This window comes from Phodopus roborovskii, unplaced genomic scaffold (genome assembly GCF_943737965.1).
Source record: "Phodopus roborovskii unplaced genomic scaffold, PHOROB, whole genome shotgun sequence".
NCBI lineage: Eukaryota > Metazoa > Chordata > Mammalia > Rodentia > Cricetidae > Phodopus > Phodopus roborovskii.
Genome location: NW_026125851.1, coordinates 145,387 through 165,147, shown reverse-complemented (window position 1 = coordinate 165,147; position 19,761 = coordinate 145,387). Strand labels below are relative to the sequence as shown.

Genomic DNA, 19,761 nt, shown 5'->3' with positions numbered 1-19,761 from the left:
CAATAAAGACCAGCTTGGGCTATATGAGACTGTGTCTCAAACAAAGAAAAAAAAAAAAGAAAAGAAAAGAAAAGAAAAGAAAAAGTGATAGCCCTGTGTCCATCCAGAGCATCACATAAACTGGATGTAGTGGTACACGCCTGTCATCCAAACACTCCAGAAATAGAGGGAGGAGGATTGGGAGTTTTTTTCTTTTTTTAATTATTTTTTCTTATTTTACATATGCACCCCAGTTCCCTCTTCCTCCCTCCCTCCCTTCCATGCCCCCCACCGCTCCCATCCCCCCCCCAACTCCACAAGGAGGGTGATGCCTTCCAGGAGGGATCATCAAAATCTGTCAAGTCATTTGGAGTAGGGCCTAGGCCTTCCCCCCCTGCCTCTAGGTTAAGGGAGTGTCCCTCCATGGGGAATGTGCTCCCAGAATCCTTTCCTGCACCAGAGATACATCCTGGTTTCACTGCCAGAGGTCCCTTAGACTGCTCAGGCCTTCCCCATGTAAAGGGGGGTCTGAGTCAGTCCAATGCTGGTTTCCCAGCTATCAGTCTGGGTGTCCATGAGCTTCCCCTTGTTCAGGTCATCTGTCTCTGTGGTTTTCTGTAGCCTGGTCTTGACCCCATTTTCTTATCACTCCTCCCTCTCTATAAATCTTTTGTCCTCTCTTGTCAAGGCTGTTTTGTGAATCATACTATTGCTACGATAGCTACTAGAAGATGGCTTTCTGATTCACTTGCTTACTTACTGGCCCACCAAGATATTTCAGGATGATTTGTATCCCCTGACTCTGGCACAGATCTGGCAAATGCTATTTAGAAATCAAAATAGTAGAGAGGCAACCTTAAATGCCCTTCCCTGATGATGAGATTGATGACTACTTTATATGCCATCCTAGCGCCTTGATCCAGTAACTGATGTAAGCAGAAGCAGACACCCACAGCTAAACACTGGGCCCAACTCTTGGAATCCAGTTGCAGACAGGGAGGAGTGATAAGCAAAGGGGTCAAGACCAGGCTGGAGAAATCCATAGAATCAGCTGACCTGAACAAGGGGGAGCTCATGGACCCCAGACTGATAGCTGGGAAACCAGCATAGGACTGACTCGGATTCCCTGAATTTGGTGTTAGTTGGGAAGACTGGGCAGTCTGTGGGGCTTTTGCTAGTGGATCAGTATTTATCCCTAGTGTACAAATGGACTTTGGGAGCCTGTTCCACATAGATGGATACTCCCTCATCCTAGACACATGGGGGAGGGCCTGGGCCCTGCTCCAAATGATATGACAGTCTTTGAAGGCCTCACCCTCCCTGGGGAGCAAAAAGGGGATGGGATGGGAGTTGGTGGTGGTGGTGGTGGGGAACAGGGAAGGACAGGAGGGTGAGGGAGCTGGGATTGACATGTAAAACAAGCTTGTTTCAAATTTAAATAAATAAATGAATCAAAATTGGGAGTGGGGCTCAGCAGTTAAGAGCACTGGCTACTCTTCCAGAGGATTTAAGTTGGATTTCCAGCACCCATATGGCAGTTGGTCTCTGTGGACATCAGGCATGTGTGTGGTGCACAGACATATATGTGGGCAAAACATTCATAAACATAAAGTAGAAAATAAATTTTAAAAATTTGAAGTATAGGATTAGGAAACAGCTCAATGTGTAAGAACACTTGTTGCACAGGCATGAGACCCTGAGTTCAAATCCCAAAGACACATGTAAATACATATCAAAGTGTCTGCCTGTACCCTCAGCACTGTAAGGGGACAGCGACAGGAGGATTCTCACATTTGCTGGCTGCCAGCCTTGTTCCAGGTTCAATGAGAGATCCTGCCTCTGGGATAAGGAGAGTGATAGAGCAGGGTACCCCATACTGTTCTCTGGTTTCAAGTGAGGGCTGGAGGGCACATCAGCAAACAGAAATGCACAAACACCACACACACACACACACACACACACACATACACACACACACACACGCATGCACAGAGGAGGTGGTGGTGGTTTGAGTAACAATGGTGCCCATAGGCTCATATATTTGAATATTTGACCCCCAGTTGGTAGAACTGCTTGGGAAAGATTAGAAGGTGTGGCCTTATTGAGGAGACATTATTGCTAGGGGCAGGCTTCGAGACTCAAAAGCCTATAGCCACACTGCAGTGTTTCTTTGCTTCCTGTTTATGGATCAGTATGTGAGCACTCAGCTGCTGCTCCAGTCACACCTGCCTGCCTGTTGCCATGCTCCTAGTCATGATGGAGTCCTAGCCTTCTGGAGTTGTAAATCCACAAGAAACTCTTCCTTCTGTAAGTTGTTTTGGCCATGGTGTTTTATCACAGCAAAGAAAAGTAATACTTCTGACTACCCAAATTCCATTACTGGTAGCTTTGGGTAGTGGTTTAAATGAAAAATGACCCCCATAGGCTCTGATACTTGGGACACTGGGTTTCTGGTTGGTGGCATTATTTGGGGGAGTTTTATGTGCTACAGCACCACTGGAAGCAGGCTCGGAGAACTGAAAGCCTCACACCATTTGCCTCTCTTGACCATGTGACTCCTCAGCTTCTGGCTTTTGCCACCATGCCTGTTTCTTGCTGCCATGCTTCCCTGCTATGATGGGCCCTTGTCCCTCTGGAACCATGAGCCCAAATAAGTCCTTTCCCTGATAAGTGGCCTTGGTCATGGTGTTTTGTCACAACAGAACAGTAGCTAATACTTTTCTGAAGGTGAAAAACGAGAATTGACCCCACAAGTTGTTGTCTGACCTCCACATATGTGCTGTGGCATGTGCATGTACAAGCATTATCATATGCATGCACAATATTATAGTAATGGTGAGTTTAAATGACAAAATAAAAGCCTGATAAGGACCTATAACATCCCCAGTGGGTGTGTGTGTGTGTGTGTGTGTGTGCACACGCACAGGGGTGGGTATGGGTGGGGGAGGATGCAGGTGGGCAAGAATGCAGGCATGTGCATCCTATGAGAGCCTACAACATCCCCAGCTGCATGCTTCCAACCAGGCTTATAGTACCAAATGTGGTTTCCCTTCTGTGGAATGGGTTTTAGATTTAATCAAAAGTGATTACTACCCATAAAAGCCACACTACCCTACTGTCTAACATGTTAGTACTGTAACATGCAGGGTCCATAGGCAGGACTATCAATGACCATTCTCCCCATAGCTTCTAGCACTATAAAAGGTAGGCTGGAAGCTTCCAGTCCAGTTCTAGCTTGATTTCTCCACTCCCTGCAACCAATACATACGGTGTATTAACTATTTACACTGTACGTGGATGAGTGTCCACACATTGTGTGCATACATGTATGTACACTGTATGTGGGTACACATTTGTGTGTAAATATAGAAATCTTCCTAAGGGTTGAGGTCAGAGAACAATTTTTGAAGGCAGTCCTTGACTTCTACCTTCTACATGGTTTGAGACAGGGTGTCTTTCTTTTATCCCTGCAGAAGCTGGCCCAGCTTCTGAATATCCTGTCTCTGCCTCTCATTTACCTGAAGGGTTGCTGGGATCACAGATGTTTGTATTAGTGACTCCAGCTTTAAGTGGGTTCTGGGTGGACCCAGGTTCAATTCCTAACACCCACAGGGCAGCTCATAACTCCAGTTCTAAGGAATCTGATATCCTCACTCAGACATACATACAGGCAAAATACCAATATAAAATAACACATAATAAAATAACATAATAAAACCAACACAAAATAAAAACAAATCATTAAAAAATATTTATCATTATGTGTCCTGTGGAGATCAGAGGACTTGTAGAAGTTGATTTTTCCACTGAGTAGGTCCCAGGGATCAAACTCAGGTCATCAGGATTGGTGGCAAGCACCTTTATCAGAGCAATCTCTCCAATTCATGGTCTTTTTCTTGTTTTTGTTTTTTGTTGTTTTTTTGAGACATGGTTTCTTTGTCTAACAGCCCAGGCTGTCCTCAAACTCAGATCTGCCTGCTAACACCGCCTGGCTTTTTTGTTCAATGTCTCTCCCCACCCCCAGCAGAGTTTCACTGTATAGCCTAGGCTCTATAGACCAGGCTGGCCTTGAACTCACAGAGATCCACCTGCCTTTGCCTCTCAACTGCTGGGATTAAAGGTATGTATCACCCTTGAGGCCTTTTTAACTAAACACTTTCCTGTTGCTTTACCTTGGCCCCTATCCATCATACCTAACTTTTCCTGCCATGGCCAAACCTAGGGTAAGCCATCCCCATCACCAGTTATTGTGAGCAGGGCCTTAGACCTGTGCCACCTCCTGCTTTTGTCTGCTAGACCCCTCCACCTCATATCAGCAGCTTTGGCCTGGGCTGACTTCTGGCTTGTGACATGCCCTGGGGAATCCACCCCAATTTTCTTGAGTTCTTTGGTTTTTCCTTTTTTTTTTTTTCCTTGGACAGGGTCTCATGTAGCTCAGGCTGGTCTTGAACAGGATCTTCTGCTACCACCAACCAAGTGTGAGATTACAAGTATGAGCCACTGTAACTAGCTTGGATCAGAAAGAAGAGTCAGAAATTGCCCACCTCACCCCACCTGGCAAGGCTACATTCATTCTAGAATTGAGGAGGGAAGGTGGCCTCAGGTTCTCTTCATCCAGAGACTAGGGCTTCTAGAACAGTTGGCTGTACTTGGATTGTAAGATTTCCTCCAGGGGTGGAGAGGGATACATCTTGTTACTATGTAGGCTTGTGGCACAGGGACATGGGATAGGTCCTAGGGAGAAGCTACTCACCTTGCAAGTCACTGGTGTCCCCATTGGTCCCATCAAATGTCAAGAGTAAAGAAAGCTGGCGGGGGGGGGGGGGTGCGGGTGAGGGTAAGGAATGTGGAGGGGGGTTGACATCACCCACAGTCACCAGCAAGCCTTCCCTGCCAGGACCCCAGAGGAAGAGGCCATTATTGCAGGAGGTAGAAATGGCAAGCCATGGGCGTGCTCATGCCTCCCATTAACACCAGGGGGCACCTAATGTCTGGCAATCCTAGATACAAGCTAACTGGGGAAGGCAGGTACTTCTCCCTAAAATGCTCTAAGCTAAGGTTGCCACTTCATGTCACCAGTGTTCCCTTCCTCCCTACTACCCTGCCTTCAGCAGGTACTAGACTAACCTACCATTGGGGACCAGTAAAGGGGCCCCGGCTCAGGTGCACCATCTGGTGGGGAGAAAGAAGACAGAGGCTGAGTGGCAGGTTTCTGTACAGAAGTTGGCTTATACATTTTAGTAACGGGCAACAGTGCAGGGGCTACAGTAAGAATAAGAGTTCGAGAGCTGGGGTTTGGCGTAAATTTTACAAAGTGTATAAAGAATCTGTGTTTCTCTACAATAACAAAAACCAAAGGCTACAAGAGCAGTTGTATATACAAAACATGGAGATATTGCTTCACTTGCAGACAGGTTCCTGACCAGACAGGTAGACAAGACAGAGAAGGGGGGACGGGCAGGGGAGAGCGCTGCGTGCAGAGGAGAATGGAGAGGGGAGGGGAAGGGGGTCTTCTCCCAGCATAAATCAACAGGCAGGAGCAGGAGTGCGCAGGCCTGGGAATGCTGGAGGCCGTGCTGGCGCTGGCTATGGTGGAATAGGCGGGAGGCAGAGCCCAGAGTGTCCACCTGCCCAGCCCCTGAGGCCTGGCTCTTCGGGTATCAGCTCAGAGAGGGTTTGGGGTAGGGATGCAGGGCCAGCTGGGTTAACTGGCCAGAGAGAGAAGGAGGTGATCAGTCCCTGGAGTCTGCCAGGGAAAACAGAAGCCGGCTCCTTCTACTCATCTTCCTCACCTCTGGCTGGCCCTGCCCATCCTACCAACCTCCCCACCCTGTCAAGATGCCCACAATACCCAAGAGCAGGTACATAAGCAAGGGGCTTTTAGCTTCTCTTGAGCAGGCAGGACAGGAGAAGCCACTTGACTCCTGCTCCTCCTGGGCCAGTTGGCTGGCAGGAGGAGCTCACTTGGAGGGTGGGAGCAGCCTGTCCTAGAGAGACAAGGGAGGGGCCGGGAGGACACTGGAGGGGCTGGCCAAGGACCAAGGACGTGCACGCACGCTGGATGGAGGCGCAGGGTGGTCACAGGTTCTGGCAGCACTGCAGCTTATTGGGTTTCTGTCCATCCGTGGTGGGTGGCACACTGATGTCCACCACGTTGTTTCCAGGGGACTCATCATGGGCTGCACGGTCAGCAATTTGCTTCTGTGACACAATGCGGTAGATTTCTGTAACAGGGAGGATGTAGTGAGCAAACTGTGTGCCTGCCCCAGGCAATTTACCTATCTGTAGGACACAGGCTAGATATTTCCTGATCCTCAACTTGAAAGAACCTAGAATGGCCTGGGAGAAGGGCCTCTGTTCATGCCTGAGGGAAGGATCTTGACTTAACAGACGCAGGTAGGTCCATTCTCTGCAGGGGATGCTGGACTGTATACCATGAAGAAAGGGAGCGAGCAGCAGCTTGTGCACATCCCATCTCCTGATTGTGATGACATGACAAGCTGCTTCAGGTACCTTGAGCTATCAGTAAAAACAAATCCTTTCTTCTCTAAGATGCTTTTGTTTTTAATCACAGCTACAGGAAACAAAGACAGTTTCCACCATGCTTTGAAGGACCCCCACCACATCATGGTAAAATAGCATTGGGGGCTGGGCTCCTAGAGGTTCCCACACACAGCCAAGTGGGAGGGGCAGGGGTCAGAACTGGTCCTAGCTAGCCCAGGCTGCTTACTCCTTCCTTTCCCTGCAGCCCCAGAGGGCTCATCACAGGGACTTGGGTAAGGACCTCTGTGTCCATGTGCCAGCAAGGGCTAGGTATGTCCTCACTCTGTGGGGCACGGACTGGGTTTGCAGTGCAACCTGCACACTGGGCACCATTCTTATATCCACCCAGACACTGGTCCCACCTGTGAGGATGTTCTTGAATGCTTCCTCTACATTGGTAGAATCCAAGGCTGAGGTCTCAATGAAGGACAAGTTGTTCTTTTCTGAAAAAGAAAAAAAATGTTCTCTTGGGTCTGGCTCCCACGCTCCTCTCCCCATACCTCTCTGCAGGACTATGCCTGCCCACCTGCCTATACTGCTAGTGGGTAGGACCAAGAGGTTACTTTAACTGCTCAGGGACCAAAGGCTGAACACTTGAACCTTGACATTGGAGGAGGTGGGCACCTGACTTCTAGACAATTCTCTGAATCTGTCAGACTGATAAATCAGAGCACAGTCCCACCATTTGCTGGCATGTCTGCCACAAGCTCACCTGCAAAGGCACGGGCCTCATCAGTAGGCACAGCCCGCAGGTGGCGCAGGTCACTCTTGTTGCCTACCAGCATGATGACGATGTTGCTGTCCGCGTGATCCCGCAGCTCCTTCAGCCAGCGCTCCACATTCTCGTATGTCAAGTGCTTGGCAATGTCATACACCAGCAGTGCACCCACCGCACCACGGTAGTACCTGAAGAACATGTGCAGGCATGAACCTCAGGCTAGAGGGTGGCAGTAGCCTCACATGAACCCCGGAAGACGGTGGCTTTTTGGTCTAAGCATAGGGCCCAGACAAAAGACAGTCATCATATCTTTGAAGGAGGCCTTCACAAATGAGAGAGACTAAGGAGGGAATTTGGGGTTCAGTGCTAGAAGACACCCCAAAGCCATCAACAGAAGGAGAGGATACATCAGGTATGCAGGAATAAGGCTGCTTTCAGGCAGAAGTCCCAATGCCCACTGTGCAGACAGGCCTGGACCACACATGGGACCATGTCCATCCTCTGGGGATGAAGGACCACTGATAAGGCCACGGTGTGAAGGAAATGCAAAGCATAGCAAATGAAATGAGGGGACAGCCAGGGGGCTCAAGGGTGCGTAAAGAGGCAGGCTGGGTGGGTCTCAGTCACCAATTGGGAGGCTATAGTGATGCAAAATGTATGATAAAACTGGGACATTATGCCAGGACAGGAAAGCAGATAGGCTGCCTGGGTGGGGTTGGGTCAGAAAGGAGGGCCTAAGCCAGACCCTGTCTACCCAGTAATAACTTCAGTGCCAGGTCATGCCCAAGGCTGGGTGCCAGTCTGTTTGTGGGTCCCACAGTTCTCGGGGTACCCTTCTGCTTCTTGATCTCAGCTCTCCACATTGCAGTCCAACTCCTACATACCCTTACAAGCTCCCATGTCACATTCCCACACACCCTTGCTATCTCTAGGTCTTAACTCTAGCTAAACTCACGCAGAGGTAATGGCACGGTAACGCTCCTGGCCAGCAGTATCCCAGATCTGAGCCTTGATAGTCTTGCCGTCCACCTGAATGCTGCGGGTGGCGAATTCCACGCCGATGGTGCTCTTGCTCTCAAGGTTGAACTCGTTTCTGGTGAAGCGTGACAGCAGGTTGCTCTTGCCCACACCTGAGTCCCCGATAAGCACCACTTGGGGTAGGGAGAGGGAGGAGAAGTGAGATTCAAGTAGCACCCAATGTTTCCTACATCTACCCACCAAACCTGACATGGTGGCTTCCTGGTTTCTGCCACCTACAGAAACCCTGGTAACACACAGGCAAATGGAAGCTTCAGAAACAGCCAGCACAGATACCTTTGCTTGTTGGCTATCTTAGTTGGGAAAGGACATGGTGACATCCCAGACCATGCTGCAGACAGGATGGCCTGAGACTCACCAACCCCAGAGCCTGATGGCTGAGTAGTCAAAAATGATCATAGAAAGCTCTGGAGCTGAGTGACTTTGAGCAAGTCACTTAACCTCTCTGGCCCCCCTATTCTACACATGTCAACAGGAAGGCAGGAGGCTTATTTGGAAAGTGGGAACGAGAGCACTAAGAGTCAGGCAGGACCTGGCCAGCATGCAGTATACAGAAAAGGACACGGGTGAGCATTTGTCATTGTTACTGTAGTTTTGTTCAGGACACAGGATCGGTCAACATTCAATAGGGTTAATACTTATTACAGTTGTGTTTGGTATTTTAAGTGACAGAAAACAAAACTCCTCCTGCTGCCCATGCTTCTCCTCCAGCTGCTTCAGACAAACAAGCCCTCATTCACCTGTAGCACTGGGAGTTCGATATACAGCAGGAATATGTGTTCTGGCTGCAGCCTGCACAGAGCTGGCCACCATTCCTGCCTGGGGTGAGGTCTCTACTCAGTGCTCCTGAGGGTCCTGTCACTGTCACATCTTTATAAGACACATGTAAATGTGTATGACTTTGTTCAGCCTAGAAGCTGGCCTTCAAACAGTGACAGGGAGAAAAGGTCTCTATTTACCCTGTACATGCCTCCTTGAAGCTGGAACCAATCATTAAAGTGCACCACCACGAGTCAAGCCCTGGGTTTATTCTCCAGCACGGCATAAACTGGGCTTGATGGTGCAGGGCTGTAATCCAGAACTCAAGAAGTGGAGGCAGGAAGATCAGAGAACCGAGATCATGACAGCACAAGTCTTTAATCATAATACTTGGGAGGCCAGCCTGGTCTTGTCTACATAATAAGTTCCAGGCCATTCAGGCTATACAGTGAGATCCTGTCTCAATAAAGCCATGCCCTCCCCCACACACACAATAAGAAATTCAAGGTCATCCTTAGCTACAAAACAAACTTGAGGCAAGTCTGGGCTACATAAGACATTGGCTCAAAACAATAACAAAAAGGAGCTGGGCCTTGGTGGCACACACCTTTAATCCCAGCACTTGGGAGGCAGAGGCAGGTAGATCTCTGGGAGTTCAAGGCCACTCTGATCTTCAAAGTGAGTTCCAGGACAGCCAAGACTACACAGAGAAACCTGTCTTGACAAACAAACAAACAAACAAGCAAGCAAACAAACAAAAAACACAAAAAGGAAATCTATTCCAGAATGTCTATCAGGACAACATGGTTAGAAGATAAAGTATTATGGGTTAAAACTCCCCAGGACACAGGGCATGACACCAGTAGACATGGACTATTCAGGGGAACTGACTGGAGCCAGGCTAACCTGGCTTAGAAAATACCTCTAGGGGGCTACATTTCTAGAATCTGGGGTGGGGCCTGGGCAGGCTGTCCTTAGCCTCAGGATTCACATGCATGTGTTCCCATGTACATGTGCTCACATGTCCATGCTTACATTTTTTTTGTACTCTCATGTGCATGTGCTCACATGTATACAATGCAGATGTAATAGGCAGTGGGCATCTAATCAGATACTTTAGCCAGAGTGACTCTGTAGCTGAGGGTGGGCTTACCAGGGGAGAGCACTGGGGGCTGCAGGCTTGGTCATCCAGGGCTGGAGGAACAGGAAGGGTATTTGCCCAGGATCAGGCTCCCAGCCAAGGAGATAAGCATGGCTATAAACTGGGGAGAGCTCTTAAGAGGAACCCAGGCCCCACAGGGGAGTCTTGAGGCCTGGAAGGGCCCAAGACTCAACAGGTAGCACCCTTCCCCTTCCTACGTCCACATTGAGCTGCTCGGCTTACATACTCTAATTTTTCTCTCCCGAAAAGAATACATTTCTGTGAGGGTGCAGGGGAAGGTAAGACACCAGTAAGACAGGGCCTCATGATGTAGCCCTGTTGACCTCAAACTTGGATTTTCCCACCACAGCCTCCTAAGTGCTGGGGTGGATCAAGAGGCCAGGCTAAGAATACTCTCTTGATGCCTTACCACTCTAGGCATTGCCCTGATTTTCTCCTTTCTGTACAGCTAGCCCCTAGAAGGTGCTATCTATAGTCTTGCCTCTGCCTCCAGTTCTCAGAGCACTCTAGGCCCCAGACTGAGCATGGTTATCCAGGGTCTGGGAAGTAGGAGGGGCATCCACCTTGGGATCAGGACCCCATGGTGTGGGTAGAGATGTTATAGGCAGCCTATAGACTTGAGACTGAGTTCACTGGCCCTGATGAGCAGGGTGTGGTACACACAGTGGAAGAACCTTCAGGAGGGACTCAGCCACCACCCCATGAATATACCAACCTGCAGATCTCCCCCCAGTGACTACAAGGAAGAGGTAAGGTCTCAGTGCCTTGTCCCCATGCAGCAGCCCAGAGAAGCCCTCCTTCTACACTGTTTCTTCCTGTGCTTCAGTGACCTCACACTGCCTCCCCATCTTAGAGCCGCTGCAGGCTATCCTTCTACCTGAAAATATAAGGGAGCCACAGGACTGGATCCCTAGGTGACCCTATCCAGGCTTCTGGCTGCAAACACCATCTATAGGCTGGTGACACCTATATTTACCTCCTTTCTGCAAGCCCAGACTGGTGTACCCTCTGCTTTTATATCCCTAGCACTTCAAATCAGCACAACAGAACCGTGTCCTGATCACTTAATCACTCCACTGGCTACACCCCCACCTTCCCTAGCTTGGTCAATGACTCAGTCAACCTGGAAGGCACTCAGGCCAACCACGTACAGTCATCTTTAGTCCTTTCGTCCTCTCATGCTGTAGGGTCAATCCTTCAGTCCCTTTATAACCGGAGGGTGGGGGGGTGGGGGGACACTTCCGGGGGCCAGTAATGTTCTGTTTCCATGAGGTAGCTTCAGATAGTGAAGATATACGGGGTTATATACTTCTATGTATACTTTCCTTTGAGGTAGTCTCTCATGCAGCCCATGCTGGCTTCCAATTCGCTATGTAACTGAGGAATACCTAGAATTACTGATTGTCCCACCTCTTCCTATCAAGTGTGGGGACTACAGGCATTAACCACCATGCCTACCTGGTGTATATGATATTGGGATGGGAACCCAGGGTCTCATGTATTCTAAACAAATGTTCTACCAATTAAGCTACATCCTCAGCCCTGTATGTGTACTTGTCCATATGAACTCAGTTGCTAAACTGTGTGTGTATGTGTGTATGTGTGCGCACACACATGACACCCTCGTGTGTATGCATGCCCATGCATGTGTGCGTGTGCCGTGTGTCTAGATCCCTGCTCCTTGCCACCTTCCAAGGCCAAGCCACCATCTTACACTGTTATACTATCAGCCTTTCCTTGAGGTTCCAGCCAAAAGCTTGTATTTCTCACAGCCACAAGAAGACATCTGTGAGCACTAGAGCTACAAATCTGCCCTGGGCAGGGACTCAGAATGGCTCCTAAGTCCCTAAGAATCAAAGCCCAGGTTCTCCCTGGGGCCCACAAGGCATGGCATTACATGCTCTGAAGCCTTTTTCTTTCCCTTTCTCAATCTCCCATATGCTCCAGCCAGCTACATCTGCTTCTTGCTCTGCTTCAACACATCAAGCACAGTCCTGCCTCAGGACGTTTACACAGGCTACTCTTGTCTGACCATTCTTTCTTTGGCACCTGCCTCACCTCTTTGTGAGCCCCTCAGATGCCACCCTCTCTACAATCCTATTATAATCATACTTTCCCAACCCTCACCATTCTCTGCCTTTTTTCCATAGCTCATGTAACCATCACATGTGTCTGGCTTCACTCTTTTTTTTTTTTTTTTTTTTTTTTTTTTTGGTGGCTAGTCTGCCCCATGAACATGGATCTTAGATAGTCTTGTTCCCTGCTGTATCCTCAGGCCTGGCACAGGGCCTGGCACACAGTAAGTGCCAACAAATGTCTGTGGAATGAATCAACACACCCCAAAGCGGCTGGGAGAACCTCTCTGCCTACCTCATATGACCCTAGACACGCCTAGAACATCATGGGAAGATGCCCAGTTCACCCCCCTCAGGCCACAGGTGAGGATGTGGCAAAAACAGGGAGCCCTACCCATTGCACCTTCTGGGCTGCTTTACAGCCAAGAATAGTAAGACTGAGGCAGTCATAGTGGTACATGCCTTCCAGGACTCAGTCAGCTGCAGCATGAGAATCATGAGTTTAAGGGCAGCCTGTGCTACAGTCTGAGACCCTGTTTCAAAGGACAAACAGTACTGGCGATGCTGCTCAGTGGGTAGAGCGCTTATTTAAACATGCATGAAGCCCTGTTTGATCCCCAGCACCGCATTAAAACTGGAGGTGGAGGCAGTAAGTAGTTCAGGATCATCCCTGGCTACATGGTGAGTGGGATGCAAGCCTAAGCTTCATGGACCCTCTAAAATCAAACAGGCCTGGTATGGTGGTCCAGGCCTTTAATCCTAGCATTCAGGAGGCAGACCCAGGCCAGCTAGATCTACAAAACAAGATCTTATATCAAAACAACAAAAAAATCCCCACAAAACAAAGCTAGAAAAACCAACAAACCCAAAAAACAAAAACAAACAAACAAACAAAAAAAAAACCAAAAAAACAAAAACAGAACAAAACAAAAAAAATCCACAAACAGATTCATAAGAGGGGGACAAAAAAGAGGCTGCAGAGATGACATATGCTACCTCACACAGCCCATTTTACAAAAAAGGAAACTGAGATTCAGATGAGGAATGGGGAACCCAAGGCGTGCCATGATCAGGGGCTTGCAGGCAAGGCAGGAGTCAGGACCTGTGTTTATCTGCAGATTTGCCCCGACCTCCCAATCACTTCCACTAAGCAATGCATGTCCAGGGCAACTTGCCTGGAAAGTTGTTAGGCAGGATCTGAATTCAGGTCTCTGACACAAGGCCTTTTCCTTCCATCTCAATCCCATGTCTTCCAGGCCATTCTCCCTTCATCCCAGCCATACAACTCAGTGGTCTTGGTTCTACCTCCTGGAGGCAGTGAAGCCCAGGATACCTCAGCCTGCCTTTCTCTCAGCTCCCCACCATGTGGGCATCCTCAGGGACAGCCAACAAACTCCAGCCCATCCTTCAAGATCCAATAGTCTGTGAGATCCCTCACTCGATGCAGACTTCTCTACATTCAGGCTATGATATGGCCTGGTCCACAAGACATGTGATGACAGACTCAGCATCCTCCTGAGACTCTGTGGGTACTCAGTATAAGAAAGTCAAGTTCAAAGAAAGAGGAGATGCTAGACAAGAGCCTGTAACCCAGAGCCAAGGACTCCCAAGCATGCTGGTTGGGGCAGTGACTCGCTGCTGAGCCATATGGAAACAAACTAGACTGCAGGAATCACTCTCCACAGCATCTACCCCTCACCTCCTTCCTACAGGAGCTGCCGCAGCCAAGAGAACTTTGTTCCTCATTCTCACGCCCACAGGAATGACATGGAAAACTTGCTTTGCTCAGGAGATCTCTCACACCCTCTGTCTTCTCAGCCTTGCCTCTGTTGCATAGCCTCTGGGAACCTTGGCCACAGCAGCTGCACTGGACCTTGGGTCAAGCTTGTGCCCAAATGCCTCACGGGCCTAGGCTTAGCAAATTCTCAGAGCCACCCCAGGGACAAACACAATGTCAATAATCCAGCTGCAGTTAGGGATATGCAACCCAGAGACAAATTCCCAGTCCAAGGTTACCCACTAAGAACAGAAAGCACAGACCAGCCTGAGGGTCCACAGACTATGTCCAGGTGAACAGCAGGAAGGCTAGGCTGCTCAGGCCATCTCTGGCACTGGGTGCCTGATACATCAGGGTGGTGACTAGGCTGCCTCTGCATGTAGGATGGGTGTGAAAATGGCATTGTCAAGATAAACAAGTCATCAGTTATCTTGGAAAAATAATAAGACCTTGAGGACACAACCCCCAGCATTTCCAAAGAAGTCTGTGGCTTTGCTGGCTGGGAAATGGTCCCTCTGGATATGCCATTTGGCATGCTAAACAGGCAAGCCCAGTTGGCAAAAACAAAGATCTGGCACCTCTCAGGAGCCCTGGATGCTCTAGCCTGTCCTATGACAGGGTAGCACCCCTGGAGCCTTTGATGTTTAGACAGACTGAGCAGCTATTCAGTGTAGGGAATAAGGTGTCCTCTAGGAAGTGTGCCCTAACCATTCCAGGCCACAGGGACTGGCACAAGGGAGCATTCTTGCCTCAATTATTCTTTGGGGCTAGTGGTAATCACTAGCATAGCACAGCAGGCCTGGTAGGCATGCTGCCTAGCCTAGTGTACTTGGCTAAGGAATATAAGTTCTGGGGCTAGCCCTGCCCCTGGGGTGTAGTCATTTCTCTGTCCTTGTGCAAGGGTGGGTACAACCCAAAAAACCCTATGCTTCTCACATGAACTGTGTCCTTGAAAACTGGCTGGGAACTCTAGGAAATGAGTCTGAGGATGGGCCCTAAAGGTGATCCCAGTGTGGCACCCCAACTTAGTGTTCCTCAGAGAAGTCAAGGGTATTCCTGGGGATACACCATCAGGTTGGGAAAATGGCCTGTGGCTAACAGGCGAAAATGTTGGGAGAATAAACATGAGGATCTATAATTAGATACAAATAAACAACTTCACTCCTGAGAGAGAGAGACTATTTATGGAGGAAAACAAATGGCACGTGGCTACCTACTCTTGGGACCTCCTGGCCTTCACCTTAAGGTTAAAGGAGCCAATATGTAATGTGGCTGCCAAAAAACGTGTGTGTTTGTGTGTGTCGGAGCTGTCTCAAGCAAAGATGTGTGGCCCTCCATGTCAAGGAAAGGTGACAAGTGCCTAGGATAAGGAAGTGGGGATAGGCAAGGCTGGTTGAGCACAGAGAATTGGGGTGGATGAGACACCAGGCAGTAACCTTCCAAAGTTTCTAGAGTTGTAGAGAGAGCCACAGAATGACAAGAACTGTCTTAGTTAACACTTCTAGTGCAACTTTGACTTTTTTTTTTTTTTTTTTTTTTTTTTGTTTTGTTTTGTTTTCCTAGAGGCAGGGTCTCACTATATAGCCTAGACTGGCCTTGACCTTATCTTCTTGCCACTGAATTTGAAATGCCTCTCCAAGGTCGGTCACCACCCTTGTCATGATGATTGGCTTCTGAAGGCTGTGGGTCTCAGAAGGGACGGGCAAGTGTAATGATTTCACATTCTGGGGGATCTGCCACATGCAGGCAAGTGATGTGATTGATGACAGTAGTTTGCCCGCTGTTCTCTCTCTTCCCCTTTAATTCCCCAGCACTTCCTTTTCTAACTTAATGGCTTGAAAATCTGAATGAAAAGGACAAATGTTAAAGGGTCCTCAGATGAACTGTAAGGAATGGAAAGGAATCCTAGGGTGAGCATTAGTGGGATACTGACCTTGGGGGTTAGGCAGCTACTACAACTAACTGAAGAAGGTACCTGCTAGACCAGGAAAGGAGGCCAGTGGGGAGGGTAACAGGACAGGCAGGCAGGCACTCCCTCCAGCCAGCTGCTGCAGAAGCTGATTGGTGTTTCCAGGAAGTGAGCTCTGGAGACAAGTACCAAGAATGGCAATGGAGTTCCATAGCCCCTGACCTAGTAACTGCACTTCTGGGAATGCACATCAAGGAAACAGCCCACAGGGCAAAAAGAGGACTTGGACACATATTCAATGCCAGGCTATTTATAACAGCAAAAGGTCAAAAACAAGCAGAGAATGACCACAGATACTGAATGTGTTGATTTGAAGAGAAAAGATTCCCTGCCCTGCCTGAAGCTTCCTCAGGGTGGGCTGCATGGGGAACAGGGCCTTGCCATAGGCAAGGACTTGAGTCTGTTCCACCCATCACCAGAGAGCCCTTCAAATATCTGGTATCTAAAATTCCTTTCAAATCCTGAAGTGATACCTGCTAATCAGTCTTACATCTGGACACAGCCCACTACCAGGCCACGTGCTGTTATGTGGTAACTCTGTATCATTATAGATGTCTGTCTCTGCCTGGAGCCTTTGTCAAATGGCTATCCCTACTACCTCCACAATCCCAAGATGCCAAGGCTGGCTTTGAGCACCAGGATACAGTAGCAGACAGGCAACTGTGTGTTTAGGAATTAGCTCTCATAACCAGCCACTGTCAGGCAGGGAGTCTAGTATGAATGGCACAGGACCAAAAAGTCCAGCCACTGTCAGGTGTGGAATCTAGCATGGATTGTACAGGACCAAAAAGCCCAGCTTGGCAGAGAAGGTGTCATAAGGCCAGAGATCCCAAAATATGCTCATCAGAGAAATGAGGAACCCCAGTGACATAGGGAAATGTGGTGATGTATTACTTATGATTTATTAAAGCTTGCACAAGGATTCAGAAAGCAAAGTCAGCCTCAAGCTACTGAGATCAGGCAGTGGTGGCACAGTCCTTTTATCCCAGGACTCAGGAGACAAAAGCAGATGGATCTCTCTGAGTTCAAGGCCACCCAGGGCTACATGAGGTTGAATCAGTCTAAAAGAGTAACAGAGTTCACACATTTAATCCCAGGACTCATGACGGGTATTTAAGACAGGAATAGGGACTCAGAGCTGATATTCATTCTCCAGACACATTGAGGATAGGAAGACACTTGAGTTTCTCCAGATTCTCCAGCCTTGATGAAGAGAGCATATAAGTCTGGGATTTCAGTCCAAGTTTGGTTGAGCCAGGATCACCTTTCAGCCTGAGCTACAAGCAAGAACTAGTGGAGGATGGCTGCTTTGCTTTTCTGATCTTCGGCTTAAAGCTTGAAACCCAGTATCAGTCTCTGGGTTTTTTTTACTGATCATGCTACAGGGGGAGATTCACCAGGCAGGAACGCACACTTCCTGTGCGTTGGATGTGGATGTGTTTCGGGGAGGTCTGACATCTGTTTGTTCCACGTCTAAGCTGCAAAACTTGTGCCAAAGCTCATACCCTAAGTGGCAAAAACTCCATAAACTGTCTGAAGCTCAATCCTGCTCCTCCCTCAGGAACTTAACTCTCTGAACTTCAGTTTCCCTCTTGTTTTGAGGACAGACTATGGCTATATAACTGAGGTTAGCTTTAAAATTTTTGTTGTTGTTGAGATAGGGTCCACTTGCCACTCCACCACCCCTAGAACTCTCTATGAAGACCAGGCTTGTCTGCCTTGAACTCATATAGCTCTGTTTTAGCTTCCTCCTGAGTACTAGAATTTAAGATGTCTAACAGCACACCTGGCCAAATTACATTATTAATTCTGTGTGCTATATGTGTCTGGGCTCATGTGACATGGAGTACATGTGAAGGACAGAGGACAACTTGCAGACTCTCTTCCACCATGTAAGCTCCAAGACTCAATTCACATTATCAGGCTTAGCAGCATACAGCAATACCTGCTGACCTATCTCATCAGCCCCAGATTGACTTTGAAATAAAAAAAAGGCCTTCCTGCCTCCAACTCTGAGTACTGGAATTTTAGGTGTGCACCACTGCAAGCCTGTTTCTTGGATAATATGGGCTGTATAAACTCATAAAGAGGATTAAATGGGATCATTATTGTAAAGGCTCAGAACAGTGTATGTACTGGGCCAATCATCCATGTGTATTGTTTTCTTTGAGAAAGCGTTCCAGTAATCCAGGCTGGCCTCTGCACTTTTGATCTTCTCCCAAGTGCTGGTCACTCAATGCCTGCACCATCACACAAGGTCTAAGCGGTGCTGGAAATAAAGCCCAGGGCTTTGTGCATGCTACTGCTAGGCAAGCTCTCTACCAATTGAACTACATCTCCATGACTTACTCAGAGTTTGAACTACTGCTGCACACATAGGCACCACCCCAACCAATTCCAAGGCACCCCAATTTAGGGCTCCTGCACCACATGACCCAGGCTCCACCCCAAGGCAGACCCCGCCCCAACCAGTCCAGGTCCAGCCCTATTAGACTCACACCAATCAGGCTTACTGGGCACGCCCACAATGTTCTTCAATGCCCTAACCCCATCTATAACCCTGTTTTCAATGCAGCCCGCCCTCCCGCCAAACCAAGAAAGCCCCGCCCCCGGGAGCCCCGCCCCAACGGCCTGGCCTTCCACCCCGGGACCCACCCCCTCTAGGGCCCGGACCCGCCCCGGCGCATCCGGGGTCCATAGGCCTCTCTAAGCCTTCCTCTTCTCCCTGCTGCGAACTAGGGCCCGAAGCCTGGTGAGGTAGGCCTGCCGTGGCTTCCTCCGACGCTCTACCAGGGACAGGCCCCGTTGAAGCCTCGGGCTCCACCCTGAACCCTCTCGTCCCGTACCGCGGCCTCGACCCTCCCGTCGCTACTGCGCCCTTGCCCGTCTGTACTCCACCGGGCGCACCTTTGAATAGGTAGTCGTACTCGTCGTCCCGGGTCCCCATTGTCCTGGCGCTTCCGGCGGGATCGGCGACTCCGCAGCCCCACCACAAACACCCGACGGGGGCGGAACCGGCACCGCGCAGAGCGGCGGTCCGACAACCACTCAACGCTGAAAGCGGTAGTGACAGGCACCCAGGCAAGCCAATCAGACTTAGGAGCCGAGCTCAGGTGGGTGGGAGCCTCCTGGGATCCACCCTTCTAGCCCTCGGTCTCCTGGAGAAAGGCGGAAGGAATGCGGACCTTTCTGAAGTGACAGACTCAGCAGCCTATCAGAAGCAGAGGGAGAAAGACGGGGCGGAAGACTTGAACAATGAAGTGGATTGATGGCGTGCTTAACCAATGAGGGACTTGGGACTGGATTCAGACTCGGCTTTCAGCGGACCTGTCGGTGAAGGGAAATTGAGCTACCTCCAGTTGATGTTAAGGACTTTAACGTCCTGATGACATCATAGGTCAGTGCGTCTGCTCTGGCCTCATACCTTAGCCTCATAAACGACCATTTCCGGGTGTATGTGTGAGGACCGGGGAAACCTTCTCTGGATTGCAGTCTCCCAGTTCTTTGTTTAAAACTAAAGCTCATGTCAGTGCTTCCAAAACAAATAGGATCCTAGACTTATTTGTTCCTTTTCTAAACAAGTTGATTAAGTCTCTTGTTTTCTGCTTTTCATCATTACCCATGTTTTTTTGTTGTTTTGGTTTTTGGGGTTTTTTTCCCCCTCTAAGAGGTTCTCACTATGTAAACCTGGTTTGACTGGAATTAGTGATGTGAATCAGACTACACCTGTCTGGTTTTCTT

The 19,761-nt window shown here is 49.1% G+C and overlaps 1 protein-coding gene across 1 annotated transcript; it reads right to left on the bottom strand.

The window, feature by feature from the left end:
* Positions 1-5,188: 5,188 nt before the first annotated feature.
* Positions 5,189-19,096, bottom strand: Rab11b (RAB11B, member RAS oncogene family). Its single transcript, XM_051178782.1, has 5 exons — positions 18,928-19,096; positions 8,196-8,391; positions 7,235-7,428; positions 6,885-6,965; positions 5,189-6,203 (listed from the first exon to the last, which is right to left on the bottom strand). The coding sequence occupies exons 1-5, from the start codon at positions 18,965-18,967 to the stop codon at positions 6,058-6,060; spliced, it is 657 nt and encodes a 218-aa protein (XP_051034739.1). The 5' UTR covers positions 18,968-19,096; the 3' UTR covers positions 5,189-6,057.
* Between the last annotated feature and the right edge of the window lie 665 nt (positions 19,097-19,761).

Excerpts from the sequence above, each read along its gene's own strand:
- Rab11b (XM_051178782.1), bottom strand. The coding sequence starts at position 18,967 with ATGGGGACCCGGGACGACGAGTACGACTACCTATTCAAAG. Across the intron at positions 8,392-18,927 it reads GTACGACTACCTATTCAAAG|TGGTGCTTATCGGGGACTCA; the intron begins GTGCGCCCGGTG and ends CCCTACCCCAAG. Across the intron at positions 6,966-7,234 it reads TGAGGCCCGTGCCTTTGCAG|AAAAGAACAACTTGTCCTTC; the intron begins GTGAGCTTGTGG and ends TTTCTTTTTCAG.